Source organism: Ursus americanus, chromosome X (genome assembly GCF_024610735.1).
Source record: "Ursus americanus isolate L20-20 chromosome X, mUrsAme1.1.p, whole genome shotgun sequence".
NCBI lineage: Eukaryota > Metazoa > Chordata > Mammalia > Carnivora > Ursidae > Ursus > Ursus americanus.
The window spans coordinates 93,768,220-93,785,193 of record NC_142164.1 but is presented as its reverse complement, the minus strand read 5'-3'; the positions used below and the strand labels follow the sequence as shown (position 1 = coordinate 93,785,193).

Sequence of the window (16,974 nt, the reverse complement as noted above, 5' to 3'; positions counted from 1 at the left end):
GCCAGTGCGTTCTAGATATAAGATGGGGGAGAAATTACCATGACCGGCTTCCGAGATCCCAGGGCAGCTTTTGTGCCATCTGATAATTACTGATCTTTCCCCCTTAGCATATGACTTTGATCCTGGAAAAAATATACACAAAGAAGGGAGAGTTTACATTAAAAATCTTCTCACTGAGCTACATTGTACTGTGAATGAGGCATTGTAATGTGAATGAGACAAGTGGGAGTAAATTTTGACAGGGAAATGAAGTGTTGGGCACCCTGGGTTGGGATCAGAAGTGTGCCAAGAAATCTTCCCAGTTCTTTTTTGGACATTTAGCACAACCTGAATATTGAACCCTCTAATGAAGGGTGCTTTGTCTAACAAAAGGTTCTATTGGTTCCAACTAAAACTGGTTTAATCAAAACAGGAAATTATTGGAAGGACATGGGAGTATTTCATGGAACACAGGCAGCTTGACCTTACTAAGAACTGGTACTCTTTCCCACTCTCTGGGTCTTACATGGTCCTTCTTGACTGCTTCTCTCTGCATATCTATTTCATTCCTTTATTCTCTGCAGTTTTTCTTTGCATCCCTGCACACACCCCCAAAACCCCATGGTTTATGCATTTTATTACTAGCTACATGCAGAGACCAATTCCAAATTAATGGGCAAGAGAAACAGAGGAGGCTAGCTTAAGGCAGGAACCATCTCTGCTGTAATTACCTCTGAACAGGGGTGCAGGGTCGTGTGGTGCAAATATGGCTGCCTGCCATGTCCTCCACTGTTCTCAGTAAAATCATTACGGGTGGAGCATAGACTCCAAAGCTAATCAATTACACCAACCTGTCAGGTTTCTGCTCTCATACCTACACAATCTCATACCACACAGTTATGACTAAATGGTAAAACTTGGATGATGCAGCTGATTGATCTCCTTTTCCTGTAGATATTTTTCCCCAATCCTTACTCTGACTATAACTTTGTATTTCCATTAAGTTGTAAATCTAAAAATGCTCCAGTTCCAAGATAGATAGTATGCAAACCATTCTAAGCATATAAATGCATGAAATTTGTGTATATTTATATTAATAAATCAAAACCAGCCTTAGTTTGGGAAAGTAGCATGTTACATGTGTTTTCCCGGTCCAAACAGCACAGTAGTCAAAGAAACCTAACTGAAGCCAAATAATGCTTTTGGTTTGAATGAGCGTGAGAAGTCTTAGTGGTTAGTTACCTCAACTTCTAGAACATTTCTAATTCAAAAATATTATCCAATCATTGACAGAAGGGTGGATCCTGGTGTGTAGGATCATACTTGAACTTGCTAAAGCTCAAAGGCCTGGCTAAATATGTACTAATGTTTATTGACTTTTGATAGAGATAGGGCAAAAATAATTTAATACAGGCCTGAAGAAATGGGAGAAAGTAACTCAAAGTATTCGGTGTCTTGAAAATTGGCTAGAGAAATGTGCTAAATATTGAGGCTTGCACAGAAATCCCTGAGAATAGATTTTTTTTTCAAAATTCTGCTTCATTAAGCAGCATTTAAAAATATCAAGGTCTTCAGAAAATATAACTGGAAATTTTATATGAAACATTATACCTCCATAAGGATTTCTATATTTTGTCAAATTTATGCCAAATTTGTTCCAACAGTGAACATTCAGAGGGTGGAGTTGAATGAGAAACATAATTTTCATTATCGTAAGTGTTAAATGTTTTATTATTTAGGGGAGCAAAATTTGCCTCCTCAAAATGTGTCTTTTGGCCTGTGGATTACTTTAGGCTAATTGTTTTTAAGAAACAGATGACTCAAGGAGTTTTTCTTTTTTGCTTCTTCCATAACTGCCTGAAGGGATTTAGATAGAACATCTGCTCCAGGAGAGAGCTATCATCACAGATAACTATAGTATAATATGAACTAGGTGCAGTAGACAGGGAGGAACCTAGCAAGTCCTGCTTGATCCAAGTCCTCTATGTCCCATTGTTTCTGGAAGGCTTGGCAAATACTGTTTACCAAACATTGACATTTTCAACTTCCTGTGAATTCCCTTCCTTCCCTTTGTAGCCCCAGACTCCTACCCACTTCTTCTTAAGCTCAACTGCCTGACTGCCTGTGGGCCACATAATATATAGAGTCCCCATACGTACATAATTAAATTTGATTTTCTCCTGCTTAGCTGTCTCATGTCAATTTAATTCTTAAGACCAGCCAAAAAAACTTGAATGATAGAGGAAAATTTTTCCTTCCAATGATTACAATTTTTCATTTTGCTTCTTTCAGACACATAGCAATGCAAATAAGTAATAAGACCTTAATAGCTAGATAATGTTTAAGAAGAATCACCTAAATGTTAAAAATTGGGAAATTGTTTTTTACGTTAGGAGTTGCCACGTTCCCACCGAACAGTGATATGAGCACAAAGGGGGACTTACTCTCCAAAAACACTTTGATAGAGAAGTTTGTGTGTGGGAGAGGTTCCTAAGCATGAGTATGTCTTTTCAGTTAACACATGGTATCAAAGAGTTACACAAGGTATCTCCTCCATTTATCCCTTAACAATGTAATTCATCATTCATAATAACCTCGAGTCTGTCTAGACTTTAAACAGTTTCTTTGAATTTTTCTTGTGAGTCATATTTTTATTAAAAAAATAGGCCGTTTATTTCTTATTTTACCTTTATAGTGATAAATTCAAAGCAGCCAAGGGACAGTCTTCAGTACCACCATCACATGTATGTAATGTGTAATTATCTATTATATATAATTAGTATGTATGTTTATTAGTATATATATGTTTAGATACTATTTTCTTCATTAATTCTTGTCATATGCAGAAATTGAAGTATTCAAGGTTTTTGCTGGTTTGATGACATGATTTTCCAATACTCGTTCCAAGTTTCTTTTATAATCATTATTCCTATGAAGTCATTCAACTTGGAAATAATTGCTTGCCAAAACTGAGTTTCTCTGGTGAACCACTCAACACAGCTTTAGTTTTATAAAGAACACCATTCTTTGTGTGCTGTTAATCTTGGCTTCGAAACACCACATATTATTCTTCCCACTTGAACAGTTCAGCTCCTGTTCTCTTCGTTATACTTTGGAACCATTAGACTTACCGCTGGAATATAAATGTATGAGTCATCCAGCTGGTGACTCTTTGAAAACAGATTTTTCCAAGTATAGCTATAGGGACTCTCTGCTCATAGCAACACGTAGTTGTTAAAACTCTGAGGACTTCCCAAACAGTCTGAAGACCTGCCTCACATAAGAAAAATTGTTGGCATTTTATTAGATGGCGTTTTGTTACTTAGTCTGATCTTAACTTTGGCATTAAGTAGCTATGATACCACGTTCCAATAGTTGACATAGAAGTTAAGTTATTCAAATAAATTAGTGCTTCTAGTGAAAATACTAAGCACATAATTCTAATTTTTATTTGCTCTTTTAATCCCATCTAAGGTTGTGCTTCTGAAAAGCTATTAACAGAAGGTCATGAGAATTTGATAAATCAGAAATTCAGGTATTCAGTGGACTATTCAACAGAATAGAAAATAATTTCACTACCAATTTATTTTCTAACCCAAATGACTTAAAAACCTTCAAAATGGGACACTGTGTTGACATAGGATGGACCTGACTTAATAAAAGAAACTGCTAACAGGCTATATGGCCATTATGGCAGAGCAAATTGAAAACGCTTTCCTGTTTCATGTTCACAATGAAATCTCTGAAGGCAAAGGATTTTCCCTTGTCAAATCAGAGTGAAGTTATGTCTCCATGTCTTCCAAATTCAGAGAAAGTGGGTCACGGATAATTACCAGGCAGGACATATTTGTAAAAGTGTTTTGCTCATGAGAATTCTGTATACAAATGAAAGTACTTTATACTGAAAATGTAATACATCAAATGAATGATGCTACTCCATCAAATTAGAATATAATAAGGCCATTGAAAGGAAAATCTCCAAAATGATAGAAAATGTTAGAATTTATAGATGTCAATATGCATACTTTTGGAAGTTTGAAATTAAATATAGCATAGGCTTGCAGATGATTTATAATATTTTTTGGCAGAAAAGAGTTCTGTGACCCTTTCAACATTCAAGGGTTCACATGAGACATGAAAGGATATCCTAACAAAAATATGTACTTCATGTTTAAACTGATTTTATCAACACAAGAAGTCTATTCAATTACATGTGGTTTTATTTATATCTTCAAGAAAAATTTCTGGCAACCATATAAGTGCATTTTATTGCCTTATTTAAATTTCTTTCCAAGTACACTCACCATTTAAATACACAAAGGTGATGCGAAATTTCAACTTTAATTTTACAGATTTGTTCGCATGCACATGCGCATGTGCATGGAAAATGGAGCATGCTTCACTAATTAAAAATGAGAAATAATGCAGGGGAGGCTGTTTTAACCTACCTTTGCAAACACTGAAAACGAAACAAAACCAAGAGAGTATCGACCCTTTTGCTACTCCTGTTTCTAATTGTGTCATTAGAGTAGGAAAACCAATAGTCTGCTGCACTGTATCTCCTTCCTGTGCATTTCAAAGCAAAGTTTAAAGAGACATTTAACGTTCTTTCTTTCTCTTAGTGTTTATATAACTCAACTGCAGGAGACAGAAAGAATCTTAGGAGAGAATATGAAACAAAACTAGTTTAAAAATGTTTTACATAAAATAAGCATGTCACGGCAAGTTCTGTTTTCTAAGTAATACGTCTTATAAAGGAGAACAGGAACTTGCAGACATGTAATTTAGGAACCTGTTAATGGGTCTACACAGTAGAGAAGACACAAGTCAAACCACATCAGTGAAACCACTTTTATTTTTATTTTTTCCACATAGATAACTTCAGGTCAGCTACAAAAATCATGAAATGAAGAACCGATCACGAAACTGCAAACTCAAAACCACTGGAGTGATAAACAGGTTTCCCCCAGAGGACTGTTAGAAAAAACAACCAGAATACCATGGATTCATATTTAAGTAGTAAACATGTCATATATTTAAAAATAATAAATATAGAACAGCAATAGAGAAACTATAGCATAAACAGCATGAAGTATAATTTTATTTAAGACAGATGAAATTTCTAGGCACAGTTTTAGGCATTAAAGAGGACACAGAGGCATAGGTTAGTGTGCGCTGCTCTGTACAAAAATACAGTCTGAATAAATTACATTGCTAGCCATACAAGTAGACGTCACTTACCAGTCAGTTCATTGCATGTTTAATAATATACAAGTACATGCTAATCCATATATATCATTTATATTTCAAACACATAGGTCTCTCTATATTTGTCTTTAAAATTTACACGTTGAACTTACAAAAAGCTAAATAGTTGTGCAAGAAATCCAAATAACTAGCCCTGCTGAGTACTTTATGCTCTATGTTGTATGTGTACATAGCTCTCTAAGATAAACAATGGATTTATAGTCAACAGTTTTGCTTGTAAGAAAACATCAAACAAACCTAAAGCTGCAAAGATGTAATGTAGGTGAAAATTCACATGTGTTTATTCTGACAGACGAAACAGCATTTCAGATGGGCAACAACTTTCGTGTTGTACTGAGCTTGTTAGTCATGAAATACTTTCAAATATTAGTGATGGTAGAAATATAACATAGGGCTCTTCACTGGGAAGGGGAGAAAAGTTATATAAGAAATCTACTTTTCAGTGTACTGCAAATACGTGTGCAGTTAGCCTATAACATATTCTGTCATTTTCCAGCCTGTCATATTGACAGAGAATGAAAACTTGATAAGACTTGAGATGTGATATTGGTCTAACAGCACACTGCATCCTCTACTAGGACTAAGGAAAGTGCCTCATTGATGTCAGCACCAAAGTACTGCTCTTCCATTATTCAGGAATAAAGAGACTCTCTCACAATAGACAGTGTTTAGTAGCCAAAATCCCTATCCAACAAATATCGTATTTCTCATGCTGCTCTGACAATATGCAATTAACTGCAAGACAGTCTGGCCCAGATTTTACTATTTCTCAAGAAAATTGCTTTGAAAGATTCTATAATACTAATATCTTTCTGGAAAACTTCCACCCATAGTTTCTTATGATTCTATAGAGAATCATACACTTTTATAAAGGTTTCTCTCTAGGATGCATTTAATTCCTTTTGTCTGTCATTGCTAAATTAAGATTAAGCCTGGTTCTTCATATTTACTTTGTGATTCTATAGAAAAGTCACAAGATAGGAGGGTTTTTTTTTAAGTGTTTGCATAATAAAATAGATTTTTTTCCCTGTTGTTTTGGCAACAGCTCTTAAGACAAGCTGAAAGCAGAACTCTGCTCTGGGAGGCAAATTATTAAATACTATTGATGCGGTCCTGCTCTTAACGGATTTTGCAATATAATAGAACCTAAGTAGGTTTTAAATGATTTTTCAAATGCTTCTTTCTGCAAAAGGGCCAAAACCAGGACATACTGTTTTAGTGTCTTTGTTAACAAAAATAACTATCTATAACTTTTATATTAGAACTGTATTATTTGATATAAAAATATGTTTGTTTATAATTAAACTATCCAAATTTGTATATTAAACAGGATTAATGCAAGTTTGCAGTGTGAGATTAGTTGCAAACTTATTCCCTATTATTGATATTTCCTTCCATTTGAACAGCCAACAAATGATTCCCTTAACATAAATCCATCATAATTGTGTGCACATATCAGTTAGCCCATTAGTTAACTTCAGAGGACCAGGTGATAACCAGATGAATTCTACTCCTCTACTGAGACATTTAGACATTTATAGAAATCTATCACTATTCTTTTATTTTTTTAATAAAGACATTTAAAGTACTTGAAAAAAAAGCAGCCTTCTATTTTACTGAATTTTTAACAAAATGATCATTCTAATTGCTACTCTCTTTTGAACTACAGTGCTTACAGAAGAATCATGAATTTTCGGATGAACACCATTTCAATTTTTCTTCTTATACAATTCTATTAAAACTTTCCAGTGAAACAGTAGAGAACATAGAGCAAAAGCTTTAAGGAATATGTACTTTTGTACAGTAAATAAGTGTGAATACCAATCTAAGCCTCTTAACGTGTACAAGGTTAGTGTTCAAATCACTTCACTAGAGCAAATATTACTTTATGTGTAATAGGCAAATGCATGTATAGGGCTAGAGAACAAATTATCACCATTTATACTAATGGTTCACCTTCTACAAAAATATTTAAGCTTGTTACATACGCACAATTATTTGCGGTAATGTTTGGTAAAGGACTTAAAGGGTACTTAGGACAAAAGCAACTCATGCATATTTCTTTCTAGTTGCCCCAGGGAAAGTAGAGACTCTCAATTTTCCTCATTCTAGATACGGCTGAGGCACAGTTGCTAACCACATAATGAAAAGCACATGTCTACAAGTCTTGACTCCCTTCCCGGGGAGAAGCTGATTGCCAAAGCATTGCCTCCCATTAAAAAAAAAAGAGTATTCTTGAAGATGGAATATGTACCCTTAACCAATTGCATTCAGAACTCCCATTAGGTGCCAAAGGGCAGTTCACTTTTCAAAAACTCACTCAAGCAAATAACCACGGCCTATCTAGTCATTGGGTGGGATAAGTAGGTGATAAGGACTCTAACAGTGGAATCCTTACCAGAGCCAAAGAACCTCTAAATGGTGCTTATGCCAGCCGCTCCCCTGCAGGCAATAGGAGATTCAGGCATTTCTCATTCCAACTAGTTTCTCGCAATGGTTGCTGTCATATAGACCCTTCACTTGTCAAGAAAAATGACATGAACATATTGGAAGTTTGCAGCATTTGCCTATGTCTAATCAGCTCTCTTAATTTGTGCAGGTCCCTAAAATGGATGTAAAAGCTGGTTATGATGTTGACAGCCAAAAGGCAAAAGATATTAAATCAACTGAGCAAACTGTTCGATGCTCCACAAGTGTTTTAGAAAACAGTGAGTTAGAAAAGATACAGACGTAATCCTTTTGTTGGATGATTGCTCGTTTTTAAAATCTGAGACTGTTGGTTCTAGTAGTAGTCTTCGTAGTTCTTGGGGTTCAGGCAATAAAGGATGGCACCCCCAAACGAAAATATAGTTGCACCCCAGGCCAGGCCATAACCCCAGTTGAACTCATGGTAAATTTTCAGGCTCACAGTTTCAATGAACTTGATTGGGTAAAGGACCAGGCTGCAAACCTGTAAAACAACTGAAAGAAAAGCAAAAAGAAATTAGAAAAATGTTATTTGCAAGAAATAAAAGGATAAACATATAAATACACATATATGTATGAGAATTACTTTGTAATCAATCATAAAAGCCAAAAAAATTGAAGCACTGCTTATTCTATCTAGATGGTATACCTTAAAACATAAATAATTTTTTCTTTAACACCGTTTCACAATATATAGCAAGAATTACTCTACTAATAATTAGTAACTCACCTTATAGTATTTGATGAAATAATTAGTGCAATATAATAATTTACATGAGCATACAAAGTAGTGATTCTCACTTCACAGACATATAAGCATCACTATTATGCAAGTAATACTATAAGCTAAACTGTTCCCCTATACAAACCTGTAAATAGTTCCCCGAGAACAGTGACCCCAAATACTCCAAACCCTTGCTATTTATTTATGCTCTTTAGGAATTGAGGAATTCAAATTCATTTGTACTGATGAAAGTGGTCAAGCTGTGATTTAAGATGTGCTTTTCTTACTGCTGCTTCTCAATACCACATAAATCAGCCAACGATTCTAGTAACTCCTATCTTCATGTCTTTGCTTATATTCCTCTCATCAAAAATTATTTTCATTCCTTTCCTCTCATTCTTCAAAAGGGGCTCAAAAGTCATCTTTGTCAAGAAGCCACATCCAATTATACCTTTGTATTAGATATAACAGATGACATTTATATATTTATTCTTCACCTACTTTCAAAAAAGAATGAAATCAATGAAGGCATAGGAGCTAATGGTACTGAAAACATCAGCTAATGCTGGCTACTACCATCAAGCACAAAACTCAGCTCTTCGTTCTCAGCTAACTCTCAGTTCTTAAGTCAGTTGTTAGGGCTAAAGGGGAACTGTGATGAGTCATATCTGATAAAATGAAACAAACCAATTCATCAGGAAAGGGAAGGGTTGTTGTTTTTTCTTATATATCTAAAATTAAAGTGGTCCTTATCCTGTGCATATTTCTATATGGGAGACACTGGATTACATGAGAGATGATGCCTTCCATTCAAAATCGTAACTACATATTGCATCAACTATTATATAATTTCTACTTTATTTAAATCAACTTAACTAGTATTTATGGGATGCATCTGCCTCATTCTCTACTATAGGATAGCTTCTACCCTCAAGAAACAATCTTAAAAAATCTGGGGTACTATGTACTATGGGGCAGGGGTTGGCAAACTACCAAATCTAGTCTGCTGTTTGTTTTTGGAAACAAGTTTTCTTGGAACACAGCCAGGCTTGTTCATTGATGTAGTGTCCACGCTACAACAGCAGAGCTGAGTAGTTGCAAGAGAAACCATGCGGCTCACAAAGCCAAAAGTACTTACTATCTGGCCCTTTATAAAAAGTTTGCCAACCCCTGATACATCACATAAATGTTTAGTCAAAATGATTATAATTTAACTCATCTTAAAAATACTGCAAATTCCAAAAGTACAACAACAAACATATAAACAAGGAGGCAAGAATAAAATTTGATATAGTAAGGGGCGCCTGGGTGGCTCAGTCGTTAAGCGTCTGCCTTCGGCTCAGGGCGTGATCCCGGAGTCCTGGGATCGAGCCCCACATCAGGCTCCTCCACTGGGAGCCTGCTTCTTCCTCTCCCACTCCCCCTGCTTGTGTTCCCTCTCTCGCTGGCTGTCTCTATCTCTATCAAATAAATAAATAAATAAAATCTTTAAAAAAAAATTTGATATAGTAAAAAAAGATATAGTTTATTACATTTTTTAAAAAGACCAGAAGGATGGATAGTGTGTTTAATTAAACTGGAGTTCTGTGCTTTAAAGTCTATGGTCATCTATTCTCAGTACCTATAAAAGATCCTTATTACCAATATCATTAATGTTCCCAGAAAGTCTACATTAACAGTCCTCTCTTTAGCATATAACTGATGAATTCCAGAAAAATCATGAGGGTGTGATTCCACAAAATCATTCCATTCTATTAGGTTCTGACTAGGGGTCAAGTAACCTTTCTGGAGCCAGATATAAGAATTTGCAACATTTTTGCTATGTAGCTTAACACTGCACCTACCACATTTCATACTGTAGAGAGTGGATGGATAAATAGTTCCATATAAAAGGAGAATCTCTTGGCATACAAAATGGACATCACACCTTGTTTATAGTTTTAAAATCTCAGAAAAGGTTTTAAGTTATTGTTAGGACAACTGACAGCTCATTATATTACTCACACTTCCTCTACTTCCAGCCAGTAAATGCTACATGTGTATTAACTAAAAAAAAAAAAAAAAAAAAAAAGTCAGCTGGCTCTGTGACTTTGTGAGGGAAAGAGTGCTTTCATGTATTAAATGTCTTAAAACTAACAAGAAGTCAATTACTATCAACCATGAACTACAGAAAAAAATGGCAAAGTTAGTAAGTAAGTTTTTTTAAAAAAGGCATTTCTCCTCAGGTTTCTATACTCTGGTCACTAGTCTAAGCATGACTGATCTTGCCAGTAGCTGACTGAAATATAAATGTGAATTAGGAATAGTCATTTGTTTACTCAGTCAACAAATTCATTCATTCAATAAATGTTTGAACCAAGTGGTACAGTTTAAGACATTGGTAACAAAAGTTGCTACCCTCACAGGGAGGCAGTTCATTAGTAAATAGGTACAGAATATGGCAGGTATTGCCAAGAGACATGAAAATACAAGAATGCCAGAAAACCAGATAGAGGGATGCAGGCTGCTCTTTCAGATCAAAAACTGGGGAAAGCCTCTTTAGGGGAAGACTCATTTGAGCACAGATCCAAACAAAATGAGGGGTGCAGGTCAATCGAGTGGGGAGTGAGCAATCTGGGTGGAGGGCAGAGGCAGTGTGTAACTCCTGACTCGGGAGCAGGCTGGTGGCAGCTGGACATCAGTAAGAACTCTGTGTGGCTGCTGTACAGAGAACGAGGCAGGGAGCGACATGAGATGAGACAGAAGAGAGAGGCAGGGGCCCATCTGGGGATGGCCCTGTGAACCATGGGCAGGGATGTGGATTTTACTGTCAGTGTGATGGACCCCTGTTAAAGGAGTTTGAGCAGAGAAGTAATAACTGATCTGAATTCTATTCTAGAAGGATTATATGGGTTCTTTTGTGAAACAGCCAGTCCCTAGGGTGAGTTGTTTACCTAGACTGCTTTTAATATTCATTTCAATGTGTTTTATTTGGCAAATATTTGGCCTCCATGGTATAATACAATGACATAATTTCCCTCTAGTGGAAAAGTGGAAATACAACTCCATTAGGCTCCACTGGCATATTCTCCTGAGCAGCTTTCTTAGAGATAAAGCTTTATTGTGTTGTAGCCAGATGAAAATTACCCTAAAACGCTTTATGCCTCTGAATTATTTTACTCTCTTTAGAATCACTGAGAGAAATGCATGTAATAGCAAAACTGAGGAAAAAAACATATATAAGCCTGCATTTGTAAATAACTTTTTCCATTTAATAAAAATACACAGAGGCAGGTAAAAATGGCTCCTTGCCTTTTGTAGATGCTATGAAGGGAAAAACAAACAAACAAACCAAGTCCAGAACTCAAGAAAACATCATCACACTTACATTTCTACTTTACCACCAATCAATGCAACATAATAGGCATCAGCTGTGGTATTCTCTGTGCTCTACCTCAGAGGCAACATAAGTGAGGCTGTGTAGCATTTTAGAATTTGAAGGGAATTTGAAGTTCATTTTATACCTCTCTCCACTTTTTTGAAAAGAGGCAACGAAACTACTAACCATGAAATTGTGTGGATAGAGGCATGACAAGAACTTAGAGGTACTAATTTTTGTCTTATGTCTAGTTTTCCTTAAGGGGCTATTTTTCAATGCTGAAACATTGAAAATATTCAATATTGAAATATTCAATACTTTCATTTATGGGGATATTTCAACAATCATTTATTGGATGTTGACTGTGTGGTAGGTGAAAGGGATAAGACAGACAGGACATGGCCCTTGACCGGTCATATTTCATACTCTATGGTGAAAACAGACACATAGATAATTACAAGTAAATGTGTTCAACAGTAAGAGCAGAGGCTCACTGATCCATTCTTTACACATTTACTGAACTCTAACAATATTCCAAACACCATTTCTACCTGGAGAAAGAAGGAAGGGCTTCCAAGATTAAGCACCATTTGAACTCGTTCTTGAAGGATGGACAGGACTTTGTCAGAAGACAAAAATGAAAAGACCTCCGGGAAAAAGCAGCACCTTGTACAGAGGTTAGCAGTATAAGAGGGTGTACCTATAGAAAATTTCACAAGGTTGGAATAAACGGTACATTCCCATGGAAAGGTTTGGTTCAGACTATAAAAGGCTTAGTGTATCATAAAAAATAAGAGACCGGTTTCTACAGGAAAACATCTCAGAGGTTATCTGAATTGTAGATGCTGTTGGTGCCCTATCCATATGCTCTCCTCATCACTCTAGTACATGTCAGCCTGACTTTGAACCATCAGCAGCACCTGCACTTCTTTGCCTGACTTTTCCTCTGGCCATGAAAGCTACTTTGCCTGGTTGTGGGGCAGGCCTGGTGCTCTGGGAAATTAACACTGCTGGCTCCCCTGCATCACCTCAGCCTTTACCAGTGACTCTCAGAATTTGGTTTCTAAATGCCCCAGTTTCCTAGTCCTTCCAAGGAAATAACTCTGAGGTATGTGCTGTAAACCGGTTTCCAGAATTTTCCGGGAAGTTTAAGCTCCAACTGATTTGATGATGTCCTCTTTCTGGCCTACCTTCCCTTCTCTGTATCATTTTGCATATCCCTGCTTTTGCCTCCCAGACCAAGTACTTGCTCTTGTTTCCTTGTCTTGCGTTCTGCCTCTGGGGAAGCCAAAGGGACAAGTGGCAAGACCAGATGTGTATTTGAGAACTACACCTCATGTGTGTGTGTGTAAGAGACCGTAAGCGGGAAGGAGACTAGAGTCAGGAGGCCCGTAGAAGACTAGTCAATGCATGGCTACCTGTATGCAGTGGTGACTGAGGTGACCCCAGCAGGAAAGAAAGGGGAGAGAAGGTGAAGAAAAGACGATAAAAGAAAAACTCAGTAACTGGATTCTAGGAAAGGGAAAGGAAGGAGTCACGTAGATATTTTAAGTTGGATATTACCATGGAAAAATAAAGAAGAGGAAGTTCCAATTTGGGAACAGAGATGTTCCACTTCAGGAAGAGTTATACCCTCAACTAAGGCAGTAATGGTGGTCCATGAAAAGAAGCTACAGACTTAGAAGATAATTTAGAGACAGAATTGACAGGACTTACCAGCCAAGTCTCTAAATACAGAATGTTTACAAAAAGAAAATGGTAATTTGGTGAATATGAAGCAATCTTCTTTTCCTTTTTATGTATGTATTTATTTATTTATTTATTTTTAAGATTTTATTTATTTATTTGACAGAGACAGAGACAGCCAGTGAGAGAGGGAGCACAAGCAGGGGGAGTGGGAGAGGAAGAAGCAGGCTCCCAGCAGAGGAGCCTGACCTGGGGCTCGATCCCAGAATGCCGGGATCACACCCTGAGCCGAAGGCAGACGCTTAACCACTGAGCCACCCAGGCACCCCTCCTTTTTATTTTTGTTAAGATTTTACTTACTTATTTGAGAGAGAGAGAGCGAGAGAGAGAAGCGGACTCCCCGCTGAGCACCAGAGCCAGGGCTCAATCCCAGGACCCTGAGATCATGAGGGGAGCTGAGGGCAGATGCTTAACCGACTGAGTCACCCAGGCACCCCCTTCTTTTCCTTTTAAAATTTAATCTGTAACTACCAAGAATTGTAGTACATATGAAATTAATTATTGGCATTGATACTATAAAATTGTTCTAGATAAAGGGTAGTTCGATACTGATAAAGATCTGTGAACAGAATTCCCTTTTGGTTTGAAATCTAAGCTGGACACTGGTTTTTCTGACAAAATCTAGACTCAAAATACCTCCAGGGGCACCTGGGTGACTCAGCCGTTAAGCGTCTGCCTTCGGCTCAGGTCATGATCCCAGGGTCCTGGGATAGAGGCCCCTCATCGGGCTCCCTGCTTGGCGGGAAGCCTGCTTCTCCCTCTCACACTCCCCTTGCCTGTGTTCCCTCTCTCGCTGTGTCTGTCAAATAAATAAATAAAATCTTAAAAAAAAAAATACCTCCGGCCACCTCAGTGTATAACAGGATGGTGTGGAGGGCTGCAAAACGCAAGCCTCTAATCAGAGATAGTTCAGAGGTGGAAAGCAGTTGCTGGAGCTGGGGGAAAAAACCCACCATTCTGTACAAACATTCATTTATAGAAGGCTTTTTGCAGATAGAACAGAAAGGAAGTATCATTAATAAAATTAGTGGGGATTCTGTTATTTAAAATCTGAATAAGAGTACTGAGAATCTTTTGCAATTTGTACTAAAGGCCTTACAAAATGGAAACAATCATCGTAAGTCCCAGTGGAGCATAAAAAAGATCTGCAAAACCAGACAATAAAAGAAGAGGACCTATAAAGAGGCAGCCCCTTTAATTTCACCAACTCTTTAGTGAGAACTAGATGCCAGTTACAATCCCATCATATATTACCTATCACTGTCAGTTACACAATAAGAAATATGCCATACTCATCCATATTGGAAATGTGCACACTTTCATGATGTGCTATGATTCAGTCACGTTGCACTGATCAATGTGTGGTCTTTATGACACCTCAAGTTGCTTCCTTCAGGTGTTGCCCCCAAGAGATGGAGTAACTGGAGTTACAGGATGGACTCCAACTGCAGTACACAGTTGGCAGCTGAATTAAAAATTCAAGGCTGATTCTGCTCTTGTTTTTCTACGTGTTACACATACTGAAGATAAACTGAAACCCTGGCTCCGCAACTTACTAGCTGGATAACCCTGGGGAATCACTTAATCTTTCTGAATCTATTTCTTCATTGAGAATATGGGGAAAATAAATACCCAATCTTAAGATTGCTATGTTAGAAATAGTAATATACTAAGTGTCTAGCAGTGTTCCACGTGGTAGGTGCTCAATTAATTATTGTTGTCAACCTTATTATTACAGATAGTATCTTATTCTGAAGTCCAGACTTCTAGGACCAGTGAGTGAGAGAGTTGTGGAACATGGAACAATGTTTTAGATGGGCTGCAGTGATGACAAGCTCTTAGCAATTCTAGCAACTATTCAGGCAGGTAACAAACCCATCCTAAATTAGGGGCTTCAGGGAAAAAGGGAAGATGAAAAACCTTTAAAATACGGTTGGCTGCCTTTATGAGATTTACTCATCAGCTTTTAGTAAATACCCTTGGAGTATATAATGTAACACCAAGGCAGTATACCTACATACTAGAGGTGCCCCACATGTATTTGTTAAATAAGTGAATGAAAACATGAATAAATGAAAAAAAACATTTTTATAACTATTACTTTCTTGAGCTGTTTTGGTCTGAGCTTTGTGCTCACATGAAACTTGATGCTTCATAAATTGCCAAGAGAGAAATGGTTTAAGAAAAATTGCACTAGAGTTAGCTAGTTGTTTAAGTGCCCGTTTTTCCCTGTCAAGTTATAAGCCACATGCCTTCATCATCTTTCCAGCATTCATTCAACTATCTATTGCGCATCGTGTTGTACTGGGCATAGTACATAGTGCTGACTTAATTATGTAGTCCGGTGTAGAGATGTTTCCAAGTGGTAGTGCTATGTTTGTTTTGATTTTATGTACTGCATGTTTCAGCAGAAAAAAAGATTATTTCTTTGCTGAAATACATAACATTCTCTGTGTGTCAACACCAAGATAAGGCTGGGTATTATTTGAAAAAAAAACATTTTGAGAAAAGAAGAGAAACACAGACTATTTTCAAGCAGACCAAGATGAGCAAAAAGGGGAAATGGCTCCAAATACACATTTACAAAGAATCACTAAACTGAATTACAAGTGAGACAGGCCAACCAAGAGAATAAGTACATTTACTATGAAGCAAGCAAAATAAACAGCCATGATTTTTCACTAGCATTGTTTCAAGTGGGCAGATTTTCCAAATTTGTTAATCTTATGCCCAAATCAATAATGGATTATTATGTGAAATGAGTATCTTTTCCAGAAATCAGCTACAGGCTACTCTTTAATGGGTTTTCAGATGGGAGAGAGAAATCTTTTCATGACATGCTTCAAATAACGAGTAAGTTTTTACCTTGCTTATATGCAAAGTGAACACTAAACTAACGGTTATTTTTTAAAAAAAAAAGCTTCCATAAGCACAGTGTCAAAAGAGAATGAGTAAAATTAAATCTCAGCACATGCACATTTTAAAAATGTAGCAGTATAATGCTTGCTTTAGGTCTCAGAGGGTAGAATATGAATATATGAATATTGCTGTAGGGATTCCTTTCATTACTTTATAATTTACTAATACTTGTAGTAGCTAGAGCTAAATCGTAATCTTTATTTTGACCAAATCCATTACCTTTAACTTATGTTCATTTACAACATGTTTTCTGTTACAACCAGTACTTATTTTCACATTTTCATAAATTTTGCTATATTTGGGAAAACATACAGAGCTTTTTGAGAAAGAACCAGAAACTGCTAGTTATTTTTCTAAGCACGTTTATAATAGGTGCTATAAACAATGGATTTCTTTCTAGATTCTGTATATGCTATTATGGTGGTAAATTAAAGTCTAAATGAGACAGTAACTAGGTAGCACCATAATATTGGATATTTATAAGAGAATGTCTAGAGTACTTCTATACCTTTCT

At 36.7% G+C, this 16,974-nt stretch overlaps 1 protein-coding gene across 1 annotated transcript in view; it reads right to left on the bottom strand.

Annotated features, from left to right (window-relative positions):
• Positions 1 to 4,816: 4,816 nt before the first annotated feature.
• Positions 4,817 to 16,974, bottom strand: part of TMEM47 (transmembrane protein 47) — a 29,967-nt gene continuing 17,809 nt past the window's right edge. The window contains exon 3 of the mRNA XM_045788974.2: positions 4,817 to 8,208. Coding sequence (XP_045644930.2) covers positions 8,030 to 8,208 — 179 coding nt within the window. The 3' untranslated portion in view covers positions 4,817 to 8,029. The remainder of the gene's footprint in view (positions 8,209 to 16,974) is intronic.